General features: G+C 52.2%; 1 protein-coding gene across 3 annotated transcripts in view; it reads right to left on the minus strand.

The window, feature by feature from the left end:
* The window catches only part of KCNN2 (potassium calcium-activated channel subfamily N member 2), a 185,652-nt gene that overhangs the window by 86,624 nt on the left and 83,244 nt on the right, over window positions 1-15,784 (minus strand). For 2 of the 3 annotated variants that reach the window (XM_058677574.1, XM_058677573.1), the window contains exons 2-3: window positions 2,162-2,364; window positions 273-1,504 (exon numbers count right to left, since the gene is read on the minus strand). In XM_058677574.1, the coding sequence (XP_058533557.1) occupies window positions 273-1,504; window positions 2,162-2,183 (1,254 nt within the window). In that variant the 5' untranslated portion in view covers window positions 2,184-2,364. Of the gene's footprint in view, window positions 1-272; window positions 1,505-1,632; window positions 1,849-2,161; window positions 2,365-15,784 lie in introns of those variants that run through there. The other variant, XM_058677575.1, reaches the window with a different exon arrangement.

Consider the following 15,784-nt stretch of genomic DNA (forward strand, 5'->3'; position numbering starts at 1 on the left):
GAGGAACCAGGCTGGGCTGCCGAGTCTGCGCCCTCCAGGACTCGAGGAACCCGCGGTGAGGAAGTTCCTCAGAGTCGCAGGCGGCCACCGGACCTCCGGCTTCCAAGACCACTACGGCTGGAGGTCCCCACACGACTGCCTGAGCGCACCGGGCACTAGCACCGCCCTGGCGAACTTTGGTGCCCTCGCCGGTGGAGCTGGCCGGCCGGCAACGCCCCTCGGAGCCTCAGGACCCCGGGACAGGTGCATCCCGTCCGCGCCCCTGAGCGTACCTTGTCGTAGGCGCCCCACGACAGCTCGGTCTCGATGACCATGACCACGATGCCGAACATGCCGAAGATGAGCGCGTAGTCGCTGAGCCGTTTGCGCTTCTCGAACAGGGCGCGCCGGTGGCCCAGCTTGTAGCCGATGTTCTGGTTCTTTTTCTTGCTGGGCTTGGCGCCGCCGCTGCTGCCATGCGTGCTGCCACCACCGCCTGCCCCGTAGAGAGCCAGGTTGTTGGAGTTGTTGTGCTCCGGCTTGGAGACCACGATCTCGGGCGCCGGCGACGAGGCGGCGGCCGCGGCAGACGGGGAGGACGCACCGCCGCCGGGCGCCGGGGGCTGCAGCGGCTGCGCCTCCGAGTCCATCTCATGCAGGTTCCGGCGGGACGCGCTCAAGTTGCTGAGCGGCCGCATGACGCCCCCGTTGTACCTGCAGCTGCTCATGGCTATTTCGGTGAAGGGGTTGCTCTCGCGGCGCGCCTGGGGCGGGGGGTGCGCGTGCTGCGGGGGGTGGTGGTGGTGGTGGTGGTGGTGCGCGAGCAGCGGCGGCCCCGAGCCCAGGCTGCCCAGGCTGCCCGTGGGGCTGGCAGCGGGCTGCAGGCGGAGGCACTGGGGGGACTGCGCGGCGGGCGCGGGCTGCGGCGCGGGCTGCTGCCGGCGCGCACTGGCATGGCTGGACGGCGTCAGCTCGCTCACGTTGAGCTGGCTGCCCCGACGCGACGAGCAGCAGCAGCAGCACGAAGAGCCCGACAGCGGCGAGGAGGTGCGGGTCCGCAGGGCGCCGGGAGAGGAGCCGCGGAGCAGCAGGGACAGGTTATCCCCCGCCCCCGCGGCCGCCGCGGGCCCCGAGGAGGCGCAGCTGTTGCGCCGGAGGCACGGACTGCTGCCGCCGCTGCCGGGCGGCGGGTGCGCCAGGTGCGGGTGGTGGTGCGGGAGCGGCGCGTAGGGCGCGCACGGCTTGTCCTGGCTCGGTGGCGGCTGCTGGCAGTGCAGGTGCGCGGAGCGCGGCGGCGGCGGCGGCTGCTCGGGGAAGAAGCCGCGCTGGAACTGCAATGGGGTTTCCATGTCAGGGCTGTTAAAGCTGCAGGGAGACCAGGCGGTGGTGCACCCTGCGCAATGCGTTATGGTCGGGAGCGGGGACTCCTGCCGCTGGTGCGAGGAAGGGCCCATGCCGGCTCCGGTAGAATCCAGGCGGCGAGTCCGATTGGCTGGGCGCACCAAAACAATGGGCATGACATCACCTGCGGGGACCGAGACCGAGCTGGCGGCGCGCGGCGGTGGCGGGCGGGCAGCTGGGGAGGGGTCTGCCCCGGGAAGGCCCGGGGCGCACGCCCGGCCCGCGCCAGGCCGCCAGCGCGCCGGGACCCACCTGCTGCGCCGGAGCGCACGGGGCCCTGCCTGGCGCCGGGAGCCCCCGCGCGCCGAGGCCGTGCTGCGGGGGCAACCGAGTGGAGAGGCGCGCGAAGGCCGCCGCCCTCGGCCCAAAGCCGGGCGCGCTGCCCTGGTCACCTGCGCCCCGCACTGCAGCGCATCTGGCCAGCCGGGCCATGGACGGGATCGGCGGGGACGATGCGGCGCCTAGCCCGCGTCCGCGTCCGTACGCTCCGCAGGGTGGCGAAGCAGCCGCCCCCTCGCCCCACGCTCGCCCCCTCCGGGCTTGTCCCGCCGCGAGCGGGCCGCCTCCGGGCCTGCGTGGCGGCGTTGCGCTCCGGCATCCGCGAGCCGCCGGCCACTGCGCCGCGCTCGGGCCCGGCGCGCCGAGGCGCGGGAAGGGTTAAGCGCGCGCGCCCGGGCGGGGCCGGGGGAGGGGATCCCCTGCGTCCGCGGGCGGGGCCGGCGCGGGCTTCCCGGGTCCCCCCGGCGGGGGCGGAGGGCTTTCCCCGCCACCGCCCGCTCACATGCGCGCCTTCTGCGGAACATGAGGGGCTGGCGCCCCCAGCCGCCGCGTCCCGGCTCCGCGCTCAGCGCCCCCGGCGGCCGGAGAGGGTGGGTCCGCGGGGGCTGCTCCTGCCGTGGACTGCAGGCTGCCTCGAGGGTCTGGGGGCTGCTCGGGCGGCGGGCCGCGCGCTCCTCGTGGGCTCCTCGTCCTCCTCCTCCTCACCTGCAGCGGACACACAGCAAATGCGGGTCACCAGTGCGCACGGCAAGCGCCTGCCCGGCCGAGGGGGCGCCTGCCCGGCCGAGGGGGCGCCGCCCGGGACAGGCCGCGGACTGGCTGGATTAGCGGGAGAGCAGTTTAAGTATGCACCGCCCCCTAAAGCGGCAGAAACCGAGGCCTGGGGTGTGTGTGTGTGTGTGATGTGATGGCGCGCGGGGAGGGTCGCCACATTTGCTATTTTTTCATTGAATTCCCTGTCTCAGAACTGATAACTGGCCAGGTTTGCATTGTAAACTGTGGGTTGAAGTGGCCATTTTTGTAATAGAAATGGAGATAATTAGAGATCTCACCCTGAAAGCAGATCTTCCTCATTAGGCAAACGGGAGCCTCAGCGGGATCCAGTTTCTCCATACAATACCTGGCGGCTGCCCTAACCGCACCTGGCGACTGCCTGCCTGCCCGGGAGGGGGCCGGAAGAGAGTGCCCTGGTGGGAGTTGTCAGTGCATGCAGTGAAGTGATTTTAGGATTTCTTTTTGGGGGGGGAGGAACGTAGAAGCCACAGGCCCAGGAGGAGAAAAGGGAAGGTGGTTTGTGTGCCACAGCCCGTGGCCAGGGGAAAACAGTGCTCTGAGCTCCACAGCTGCCCCTGGGTTTACATAAGTCATGCTAGGTGGAGAATGGGGTGGGGGCAGACCTCAAGCAGCTGATGGGACAGAACTGTGAAAGTGAATTACAACCAAAGCTCCCAGAATCAAGTTACTCTGTTCAGGGAAAAAACGCAGGGCCCAGCACTGTGCCTGATCGCCCACTGCACAGCATCATTCAAGTCCCAGCTGCCCCACTCCTTGTTAAGGGGCCTGGGAAAGCAGGGCAGAAAGGCCCAGACCAGGGGAGCGAGCCAGCAAAGACTCCCTCCCTCCTACATGCCCTCTCTGTCATATGTCTTTCAAATAAATCTTTTAAAAGGACATTCAATTCCAGCACAAAATCCGTGCAACACGCATTAGCACTGCTCTCAACAGATTCTACAGCTCCCTGTACCTGCTTAGGAAAGGATGCTGGTTCCTCCTTACAAATCTAAACATTTTAAAAGGAGTTACATAAATGCCGGCGGAGATTATGCACTCTCAAATACCACAACAGTTGTTATCAGCATTTAGTTGGATGCAAGTCTCTGAGTTCCTAAAATGTCATTAGGAAAAACAGCAGATGAATCTCTTGTGCCAAACCAACTTCCCAACAGCAGATTGCAGACTTCAAACCAAGGGTTCCAGCCATAATGGGAGGAGTCTGGCTTCTCTTGCCAGAAGTCCCTCAGTGCCTCCCTATAGTATTGGTAGGGGGGGTCCCCCACATGCACGGGGCACCGAGTCCGTGTCCCCTCCTCCTCAGAGCAGGTGCAGGAGGAGGAAGGGTCACGCAAGACCCAGAAGAACGTGGCCAGTGGCACTTCAGCCGATATTGTGGGGAGAGCTCAGGAACAGAAGGAGAGCAAGTCAGTCAGAGTGGGTTCCTTTTCCCTAAAGGAACCCATGGACCACAGGCACTCAGAGCCTCCTTGCTGGACACGTCTGTGCTGGGAGCCCCCGACGGCTCAATAGCACAATGGAAATCGGCAGGTGCAGGCCCACAGCACTGCTCCAACTCCTGGTGCACAGCATCCTAACTTCAGTGACTGGGGCAACCTGCACCAGCCAGTTAGGATGGAGGGAAACTGACAGTTCCCGTGTGGACCTTAAGAACAGGAACACCACAGCTTTGTTCTGCTGCTTTCCTGGGTAGGACTCAAATCACAGGCAGCAGGCAAGATTAAGCAGTTACAGCAACACAGTCTTCTTCCACTTGGTCCTGCCTTACCCATTCATGTCACAGAGGAGATGTGAGGACGCAAACATGGGCCAGCGGTAAGGTTCAGGCAATTGTTCGTTTTTTTTCCATCAAGGGCTATAAATGCTAAAATTCCCCTGGATTAACACCAGAGGTCATACTCACCCACAGATTGCTTTCCACACTGAATCCATTCAACATGTCCAGCAGCGTGACGGGTGTAAAAAGTACGTCTTTACGGCACGCAACAGTTGCTTTGCCACAATTGCGATGTTTGAAGCTTGTGAACACAGGCATAGCTTGTAACACACACAGCCTCCACCCACACATACTCTCCCACATACATACCCCGATACCTTCTACCCACACACCCACACACACCCCTTCCACTCACACACCGCCTCCTCTCAAATACAAACACCATACCACACCCACCCTGTAACACAACCCTCCACTCACATATACCCTCCCCCGCAACACACACCTCTTCTCCATCCCCCCCACACACTATTCACCCATATACATGACCTCTCCCCACATACCCATCTTCCCACACAATCCTCAATACACACACAGCCTCCCAACATGCACACACCCTTACACCCTGATGCAAATACACACACCTTCTGCTCACAGCCTCTCCCCCCACGTCACACACCTTCCCACTCACACAGCCTCCCCCAACACCTTCACACACCCTGTAACACACATACATACATCCTGCACCCACATATGCACATCTTCGCACACATACGCCCGTGCCCATAACCCACAAAACCTCCCCAGCAAGCTCACACGCCCTCCACACATACACACATCCTCTCAGACTCTCACGTACACAGCTTCCCTTAACACACACACACACCTTCTGCCTACACACACAGCCTTCCCCCTTAGATCCTCCCATATACCCCACCCCAGACTCTCGCTCACACTGTGCTGTGCAGGTCGACGGTCCCCACCAGGTCTGTAGATTAAAGGCTTGTCTATTGGTGGCCCCATGGAGGCGGTGGGCACCTCAGGTCCCTGGGGTATGTACTGAAGGTCCTGGCTGGCAGAGGACATGAGCACTCTCCGAATGCCCACTCCTGCCACTGCCATGCCTTCCCTCGCCAGACCTGGGCTCTGCCCTGGAGCGTGCACACGTGGGGCTCAGCACACCTCCTGCAGCGTCTACTCCTCAGGTGTTCCCTGGCAGTCATGCAACACTGACTAAGTGGAAGTCATTCTCATTTTGTCAGGAGAAATGAACTTGTGTGAAGTAGTTGGGTGAGCAGGTTGAAATTGCTGAGCCTAAGATGTCTTTTTAAATTTGTGGGTTGTGTGAACAAATATCCCTTGGCACCTGGAACACTCACCCGGATCTTACAGGTGAAAGACAGGACGTGGAGGGTGATGTCATTTCAAAGCCCCCCCCCCCCCATGTTGTTTAGCATCTCCCAGGCACTCCATGGCAGGCAGCAGAAGGCTGGTTGGTTCTCACGTCCGCCTTGCAGGTAAAGAGCTTGTCCACACAAGGTGACGTGGCTGGCAGGACCTCAGACAGTCCCCGGTCTGTGGTGCACCTGACTCTCATGCCACCCGCTTTCCTCCTCAGCAGGGGAACCACCTGGCTACTCTGCCCCCTCATCCAGAAGTGGACAGGAAGGGCGGTCGTGGCCAGGAGTCTGTCCTACTTGGGTATCTGATCTTCCTGTTGGTTCTGAGCAGAGTGGCTGGTGAGACACAGACCAGGTGTGGATGGGCCTGTCCCTGCTGTGCACCTGCCTAGGAAGGTTTTCACCTTCCATGTTCCTCCTCCCTGGACACGGGGTCAGAACATGGGAAGGAGGGTCTACCCCGTGGGCTACTCGTCAGTCCTCTGGGTCTCTCCCGTCCCTTTGCCTGCCCTGTTGCTGGACAGGCTCAGCACAGCCAGGACCCCATGTCAGTCCTTGAAGTCTCTCTTTCCTTTCTATGACTGTGTGTGGCTCCCCACCTCCTAACGCCACCTCACTACAGGGACGGAGCAGGTGCTGACGGGCAGAAAGGGTAGAGGGAGGCCCTACTATGTGAAGCCCAGCACAGCACCCTCAGCTGAAGATGCTCTGAGCACTGACCCAGTGCTGCAGTCTGCAGATGCATATTTATCTAGTAAGCTGGGTTTTTTTAAAAACTGACTTTGATTCAATGTTATTGCTATTTCATTTTATGGCTATCCATCCATTGGCACTTTGGGTCCACTGTTTTAATTATTAATGTGCAATAATTCCATGTGCTGGGCAGAATCAGGCTGGACTGCAACACCCATTGTTTTGTGTGGAATGGGCTGGAAACAGAACTGATCCAGCAATTGTAACCACCAGCTAATTGGGGGCAACGGACTGTGCCGGGCCCTGTACTGGCAAGTACACACTTGAATCTGGTCTAGGATCACCTCAGACAAAGTTTCTTTGGGGATATCCCTAACCAAACTGCTGGACTCAGAACCCCAACCGTGAAGAAAAGTGCAGGTTCCATGGTCTGACCATGGAGTGCAAGTATCAGAACCGAGCCTCCTTGGAGGCTCAGACGGAGCAGTGGAGAAATAGCCAGCTGCACATGGAAGATATGGCAGTCCATCGGAACCTGCAGAGGACACCTGGCACCACAACAGAGGACAGAACAAATCAATCAACTACCCCAGCCACGTTGGCAGTGAAAATGCGGGCAGACAGACTCTAATGTTGGACTAAGTCAATCAGCAGATTCTGCAGCAGTTTCATCGTGCTTGGAATGGCAAGACTGGCAGCAATTCAGAACTGCCGAACTATCAAAACCACTTGAGCAGGACCCTCGGAGCATGCCCCACATCGGGGACCTGGGATGAGTGGGAGGCTGGGTGGGGCTTCCCCTTTTATCTCCCCCTTTACCCCAGATACGGGGAGAAAAAAGCAATAATGTAGAAACAATAATCTTTGCCACTTACCTGTAGCCCTTGACCCTTTGTACCCTAATCAACTAAAAGACTGTCAAAAGTAAAGAAAAATAGATAAATAAAGAATAACATAGCATACTTCAGAGACCATGGTACGAAAAGCAGACACGGCAGGTCTGTGCTGGGCAAGGATGCAGAAAAAGCCCACTTTCTGCCACAGGGTGTTCCGTTCCCCAGGCTGCTGCCCTGCTCTGAAGGCTGTGATTCAGCTGCTGAGGGCACTTCCTCGCCACTCTCAGCCCTGGACGTCCTGCCTCATGCACCTGAGAACAGGCGGTGCGTGATCCAGAGGGATGGATGTCCTCCCTGCAGGCCGGCTCCATCCGAGTGGCCTCCTCACTGACAGGTCCCAGCAACAAGGATGCAGCAGCGGCTCCTGGCTGCTGTCCATGCTCACAGCACTCGGCGTGAAGCAGGTGGGCGCAGCAATCCAACTCCGTGTTTTGACAGAATCCCGGTGCCCAGCCCTGAACATTCCTCAGAAGCTGGTCAGAGGGAGGGGTGTGAGGAAGAGGACACCAACAGAAAATACCGATTAACTCTCAGAAAACATGAAAAAGAGCCACAGCGAAATGCTGGCATTCCCCGTGAGGGACTCCCCAGGGGGAATCTTCCTGGACTGGAGCTGTCAGGAGAGAAATCAGTGAACTTGAAGGTGGAGAGTGCACATGCCAAGGAACCGAGAGAACTAGAGCCTCCGAGAAACGGGACGCCATGAGGTGCAGCACATCCTTGAGACAGGATGAAAAGCAGGGGGGAGGGGAGGGGAGAAAGCATGCGAGCAAATAATGGCTGAACACATTCCAAGAGTGATGAAAATCCCAAATATACACATCCACAAAGTTCAGCCAGCTCCTACCAGGATATGCATACACAAGCCACAGAGGTCATGTCCCAGTCAGAATGTGAGAGTCAAAGCAAAGTAGGAAAAATCCTGCAACTTGCAAGACAAGCAGGCTTCTTAGGCAAGGCAGCCCCAGTTAGACCTTCAGGCATCTTAGGCAAGGCAGCCCCAGTTAGACCTGCTGCTCACCTGTCCACAGTGGCAACCTGAGGGCGGTGAGCTGAGCTAGCCAAGGTGCTGAAAGAACAAAGCCTGCCATCCTAGAATGTCACACTTGGAAAAGCATCAATTTTGGAGACAAGGGGACAGCATCTGGCCTGGTGGCTGGAGTCCGGGATGAGGTCAGTTCCAGCCTGGCCCCCGATCCCAGCTTCCTGCTGCCACCCACCCTGGTGACAAGGAAGGACCTATCACTCATGCAGGAAACCTGAATTGGGTTCCTGACCTCAGGTTGACCCAGCATCGACTGAAGAGCTTTATTGTTCTGTCTTCCTGACTCCCAGGTAAATAATTTTTTAAAAAGACAAATATTTTTCCAGAGAAAACAAAAACAAAGATAATTTGTGACTCATAGGCTTCCTTCCGAGAAATCCTGAAGCAGTCTTTAGATGGCAAGCAGTAACCTAGGTGGCGATTTGTACCACACGGAAAACCAGGATGCCAGAAAGCAAAGCAGGCAGCCGCTTTGCAAAAGCAGACTTTTGTTATTTTCTTTCTTTTAAATGATGTTTGAGGAAGGTTCATCGCACAATGCATGGCCATTACTCTGTAATACAGAGCCACCAGCAAAGGCGAAAGAAGCAGAGCTGTGACACGAGGAATGGCACGGAAAGCTCGTATGCCAGACTTCCCTAACACGTACTCACTCTCCTTTATCCTTAACGCCTTTATAAAGAATTAGGTTAAAGTCTTCATGATAATATAGTGTAAGGCTTGCCATATTCACACACTGAGAACACTTTAAAAAGTCTGTGGATGTAAAACTAAAATGCATTTTATTTTGGTGGCAAATATTTTTGGAAGCCAGGTATAGCTTTTTTCTAAGTGTGCATTTTCCACGAATTTTTAGAATCTTCTTCATATATATACACAACAGTAACAGCATCAGAAGGGGAGGTGAATGGTATCTATTTAGAAAGATTTCTATATTTCATTGACACCGAGTGATCTGTATCAGAAGTAAATTCTGATCACGTAAATTGTAGAGAAATCACTAAGAAAAAGCACACACACACAAAAATGAAAAGTGAGTCAACGGTTAAAATGCTCCATTAAAATTAACTCGAGGAAAGGGTAAAGAACGAAGAGCGTGAGAAAAGGTAAATTAAGACACAAACCAACCCACACCAATAACAGCAATAAACGTGAGTACACTAAACAAAGAAAAGGCAGAATTGTCACACAGAATTGTGTAAAAACCCAACCTTCCAGACATAGATACAAACTGCAGATACAAAGATTCAAAGGTCGAAGTTACAATATGGAAAAGTACATACCAGGCAGACAACAATCATAAGAGAGCTGAACTGATTCTGCAAGAATCAGCAAAACTAGACTGCAGAAGCAAAAAGGTAACGGAGGTGGAGAAGGCAATTTTATAACGACATCACTCACAGAAGCACGGCCATTAAAATACATCTGTGTCCGAACCATGGACAACAATGTAAATGAAGTCAAACTGGCAGAGTGCTGGGACAGCTAGACACCACAGCCCCACTCTGCAGGATGGGCAACTGGAAGGTCAACCAAGATGCAGCATTAAGCTGTCAGCCAGGGACCCTGTGTGCGTTGCAGAACACCCTGCCCAACCACGGCAGAGGACACAGGAACTTTCTCCAGGGTGTGCCACGTCCTTGACCGTGAGATAAGTTTCAATGCAATTAAAAGGACCAAAGTAATACCAGATGTGCTATCTGGCCCTGTGGAATGAAATCAGGAATCAAAACCACAGGGAATGTTGGGACACTCAAAAATGGCTAGAAATAAAACATGCTCCTAGACTGAGTCATACACAAAACTACAGCAGGAACTAGAAAACACAGAGATCAATAAAAACAATAACATGCCAAAATGTATCATGTGTATTAAAAGCAGGGCTTAGAGAGAAATTCATGATTATGAATGCCTGATTGGAGAAAAAAATGGAATATGTTAAACCAGCAAGCTAGGTTCTCACCTGAAGAAACTGAAAACAGAAGAGCAAAATAAAGCAAGGGGAAAAATCAAAGACTGGGCTAGACATTGATTGAATAAGGACCAGCACTGTGGAGGAGCAGGCTAATTCGCCTGCAGTGCCAGGATGCCTTACGAGTTCCAGTTCTAGTCCCAGCTGCTTCATTTCCAAGCCAGTTTCCTGCTAATGGCCTGGGAAAGCAAAGCAGAATGACCTTGAATCCCTGCCCCCACATGGGAGACACAGAAGAAGCTCCTAGCTTCCAGCTCTGGCACTGTGGCCATTTGGGGAGTAAATCAGGAGACAGAATATCTGTTACCAAGAAGACAAAGAGAAAAAAATGACAAAGTCTACAAATAACTAGAGGACATCACTACTGACCTCGCAGAAATGAAACTATTTCTGTTAAGACAATGGTGTGACCAGATTGACTTGCATGAAATAAGCGAGCAAAACTGGCTTAAATTAAATGGAAAACGCAGGCCTATATCGATGAAGTGATTGGATTAGTAATTTGGAACTTCCTCTGATGAAATGATCCCATCCAAATCACTTGACTGGTGAGTCCACAGTATATTTAAATAATTAGCAAGAGTGATTTTTGACAAACCCTTCCAAAAACACAGAGGAAGACACAGTTCCTAACTGTATTTAAATACCAAAATGGAAAAAACTTCAGGAAAACACATGGATATCATTTATGAAAGTAGATCCAAAGATCATCAACAGAATAAATCTGAATATTAATGTAAAAACATGACATAGCATTCCGAGCCCGTTAATTATACGCGTGAACAGTTAGTTTCAGACCAGAGAGCCGACTGGTGCTGTACAAATGCACACGAGCATCTCCAACAGACGTGGCCGAGATGTTTGACAGAATTCCAAAAGCTCTTGTCACAAGCAGGCTCAAGAAGCAGCAAGAGCCAAGCCGGAGAACCAAATTTTCCCAGCCTGATGAAAAGCATCTATGAGAAATCTGCTTCTAACATCAGACTTAATGATAAAAGGCTAAATGCTTTCCCCTTAAATCAGAAATCAGATCTATTTCCTCACTTCAATTAAACATAGTATTGTAGGTCCAGTCAGTGCAATAAGGCAAGAAAAAAGAGAGGGGCAGGACAGAAGAGAAGGAATCAAATTATGTCCATTCACATGATATTATCATGTATGCAGAAAATCCTAAAGAATACACTAAAACATTATTTTGTCTAATAAACACTTGTATCAGGCTTCTAGGTCCCAAAGCCCAGTAAGCATATTTCCATGCAGTAGCAATGAAATTAATCTAAAAGCTAAAAATGAAATTAAAACTCATCCCATGTACAATAACATCAAAAAGAATAATTTGAAGTATACCAACAGAGTGCAAAACATATTCTCTGAAATGAAAAGAAGCATTGCTGAAAGAAGTTCAAAAATAGACACGTAAGCAAAGGAATAGCCCATTTGCACAAGGCAAACTTTATCTTGTTAAAATGAGAATAATCTACACAATCTGGCACATGCCTATCAAATGTCCTAGCTGGCATTAAATCGGTAAGATGATCCTAAAATTCATATGGACATGAAGTAGACCCAGAACAAACAAAGCAGCCTTCAAACAGAACAAAGCTGAAGGATGCACACTTACTGGATGGAACTTACTACAAAGAGACTGTGATCCAAACACTGTGGTATTGAGCATGAGGGCCGATACACAGATCAATGAAACAGGATAGACAATCCAGAAAAAAAAAGTTTTACATTTATACTTGATAGACATTTGGTAAGGGTGTCAAAATAACCCAGTCTGGAAGCCCACATGCAAAAAATGAATTCGGACCCCTTCTTTATGTTGTAAACAAAAACACTGGCTCAAAATGGATCTAAGATCTAAATGTAAGAACAAATCTGTACGACTCATCAAAGCAAACAGATGCGTGACTGTGACCCTCGGTTAGGCAGCATCTCTCATATAATACTAAAAGAAAATACAAAGTATACTCTCCCAAAAGTGAAAACTTCAAAGTCAATGACCTCCATCGAGGGGCTGGTGCTGCGGCGCAGGGAGTTAAGCCAATGCTTATGATGCCAGCATGCCACCTGAGTGCTGGTTCAGGGATGGCATAGGAAGAAGCTCAGCTGCCTGGGCCTCTGACGCCCACGTGGGAGAGCTGGATGGAGTGCAGGGTCCTGATTGCAGACGGCCAGTCCTGGCTGTGGTGGCCATTTGAGGAGTGAACCAGTAGACGGAAGAACTTTCTGTGTCTCTCCCTCCCTCTTTCCTTCAAATAAATGTACCTATTAAAAAATCTAGAAAGGACTCCATCAAACACATGAAGGTCATTGCCAGAGTAAGGGAAGTATTTGCGTGATAGGTATGCAAATAAAAACCTCTTACAACTTAGTAACACAAAGGCAAAGTCTAAATAGACATTTGTCCAAAGAACATACGAAAAGAACAGTAAGTTCATGGAAACAAATGTACAAAACTTACCAGCCACCTGGAAATGCAAATCGAAATCATAACTAGATACCAGCTCACAACCACTCAGATGTATAGAATGGTAATACTCATATGAACAGAGAAAATGACAAGTGTTGGCAAAGACATGAAATCTGAGCTCAGATCAGCCTGGCAGTGCATACAGTCATCATGTTACCCAGCAAATTTACACATAAGTTTGCACGTGGGTGAAGTGAGAACATGCATTCCTATCACAACACAAAAATGCATCCTTATACAAAAACCTGTATCCCGGTGTCAGCAGCATCTTTAACAAAATGCACAAAGCAGGAACCATTCAAATGCCATTGACTGATGAATGGAAACAGACACCCAACCATGGGACTTCATGAAGTGCTGACACACAGTGTGGCTGCACCTTGAGAACACAGGACAGCTAGCCGGGCCCAAAGGACAGGGTTGCACATGGTTCCTTTGGGGGCAAAGCTGCAGACACACACAGTTCCCACAGAGGCTGCCAGGGCTTGGGTGAGGTCAGCGGCAGACCAGAATCCCTGGTAAGAGATAAACTGTTTGTAATACACTGAAAATATAATTGGATTGTGGCGGTGGTGATACAACTCTGCAAACAATACTAAAAGTTATTGATTTGTGTCCCTTAAATGGGCGGGTTCATGGCATGTGAATTGTATCTCAAGACAGTTGTTAACAATTGATGAAAATTGCCTCAAATAAAACTGGATGCAGAAATGAATGTATCAATTGACAATGAATTCATTGGTGAGACGATCTCTGATTTATCAGATGAGGGAGAAGTTCTCCTAGTGGCCTAAGTGACTCTCATTCAGCTATTCCAAGGCGTCTGAGGATGCAGTATTTTTCCTGTGAGATTTCAGATAAATGGTTTATAAATCTTACTAATTTCATGATTCAATGATTAAAAAGTGTTTCAATGTATAGGTGAGCTGCAGAAAGTAGATTTCTCATAATTACTTATGAAGGCACTTCACCAAGTTAATGGAAAATGGAATTGAAAGGTTAAGTTCATTTTGGTGCACAAAAATGTTTGAAATTCATGTACTGACGCATCTTCAAAAAAGATCACAGAAAATGTGCATTATGAAAAACTGCGCACAGGTTCTAACTTTTTTTTTGCACCAAAATAAGCTTAACTATTCATTCAACTTTCCCAAGACCTTAAAACTATGTCTGTTTTGAGTGGCAGAGAGAGGGAGAGATGGAATGTTCCCAATCTCCAGTTCACTCCTCACGCCTGCAATAGCCAGCACAGGTCTAGGCTGGAGCTGGGAGCTGGGAACTCCACCCTAGACTTGCACATGGGTGGCAGGGCCCAGCGTTTGAGTCCTCCCAGCCTGCCTGCCAGCATCTGCACTGGTAGAAACCTGGAGTCAGGACCCAGGGCCAGAACCACACCCAGGCCCTCGGATGCAGGATGTGACCTCTGAACCACCGTCCAGGTGCCAGCCCCTCTGTGAGCGTTTGTAAGAATCCTCATGTGGCACAGAGATCAAGGACCCTTTGTACCCAGTTGGACTGTTAACATTTGCTGTCATCAAATGGATCCTGAGAGACAGTGTGAAGCAAAGCAACCTGGCCTTCTGCAGCCACTAACTGTACCAGCACATTCTGATGTGCCTTGATTGCGACAGCAGTGGGAGCACACACTCTGCCTCCCGAGGGATGACAGTAGACACCGCTCCACACCCAGCCTGGGCCGAAGCACATATCTTAAAGGTTGTAGGTCTCCACAGGCAGGGACATACTCCCACAGGCAGGTGCCATGTCGGGGGACAGAGAGCAGAGCTCTAGGGCCAGACTCGTCTGAGCACTTCTTGTCAGAGGAGCACCCCACGGATGGCGAGACCCCCAAGGAGAGTGGAGCTGGCAGGTCCGCACCATCTCCAGGGCTGCCCACAGTTCCAGCAGTGGGGGACTTGCCAGCCATTTCCCGTGGCTGCACCAATGGTCACTGGATGCACAAGGTCTCCCCTGGGGATGTGTGTGTTTGCAGCTAAGGCAAAGGTCATGCTTTATCTAACTACTGAGCACTTCGTTAGGAGTAAGTTCACTTTAAGTTAGTGAACCCACAGATGCTGGGAAAAGACATTCCCAAAGGTGAGTTACGTGTAGCGGCCCAATCCTGCAGTGAGTCTGACAGCACTTCTGTCCCTGCGGGAGCCAACATGAGTCTGCTCTCTCACGTCCTGTTTTCCACGTTACACATCTGCAGAGGCACCCATGTCTGAAGGCTGTGCAGGACATCACAGTCCCTCCTTCGGGGTGGGGGGTCTAGTGAGTCCCAGCAGTTCACAGAACATCAACAAAGAGTCGGCATGAATGACCCCAGACGCGAGTGTGTTCACGTGAGGTGATGCGTGTCATGAGGGCAGCTCCTCCAGGGGGGCCCTGTATGCACACACGTATCACCCACGGGCTTAATTCCACCCAGGCAGGCAGCCCTGGGTCCCACAGGTTCCATTGGCTTTCCGCCTGCAATCAACCAAGCTCCCGTCTCAGGGAAGCTGGCTTTTTTTTTTTTTTTTTTTGGCAGCGATCCACACCCAGGCCCCTTCCCCCACAGTGAGGCTCTGCCCCAGCACCCTCTGGCCTTCAACCTTGGTTCCTGAGAGGCGACTTAAAACCCTCACATCGTACGCGACAGGAATGCCTGCCATTCACAGTGGACCTCTCTGACCAACCTGACAGCTTAGGCTCCAACGGTGGCTGGTGACTGCCTCTTGTCCTCACACCAGCTGACCTCTGACATTCTCACACGCATAAAGACACATGGACACACTCACATGCCTTGACCTCCCACTACCTGGCATGCCGGCATTCGTCATTGTCCATATGCCAGCCAAAGAGATGGGCATTCTCTCTGCACTCCAACTGCACCCCTTGGCCCCTGTGCCCAGCTGCATCAAGCCCCAGTGGGAACAGCGTGAAGCCCCGTATGTGTCCTCCACACCCTGCCACCCCTGTATTAGGCAAGGATCAGGACACAAGCTGGTTTGCATTCATTTGTATCTAAATACATTTCATGCTTTAATATTTATTAGAACTGGGGAAATTTTAATTATCACATCTCAGTAACAGGTGTAAACGGAGGAAGTCAGTTACACAGCACTGTCTTGCCAAGCAACCCACTGTTC

The sequence above is a fragment of the Ochotona princeps genome, chromosome 19 (genome assembly GCF_030435755.1).
Source record: "Ochotona princeps isolate mOchPri1 chromosome 19, mOchPri1.hap1, whole genome shotgun sequence".
NCBI classification, from domain to species: Eukaryota; Metazoa; Chordata; class Mammalia; order Lagomorpha; family Ochotonidae; genus Ochotona; species Ochotona princeps.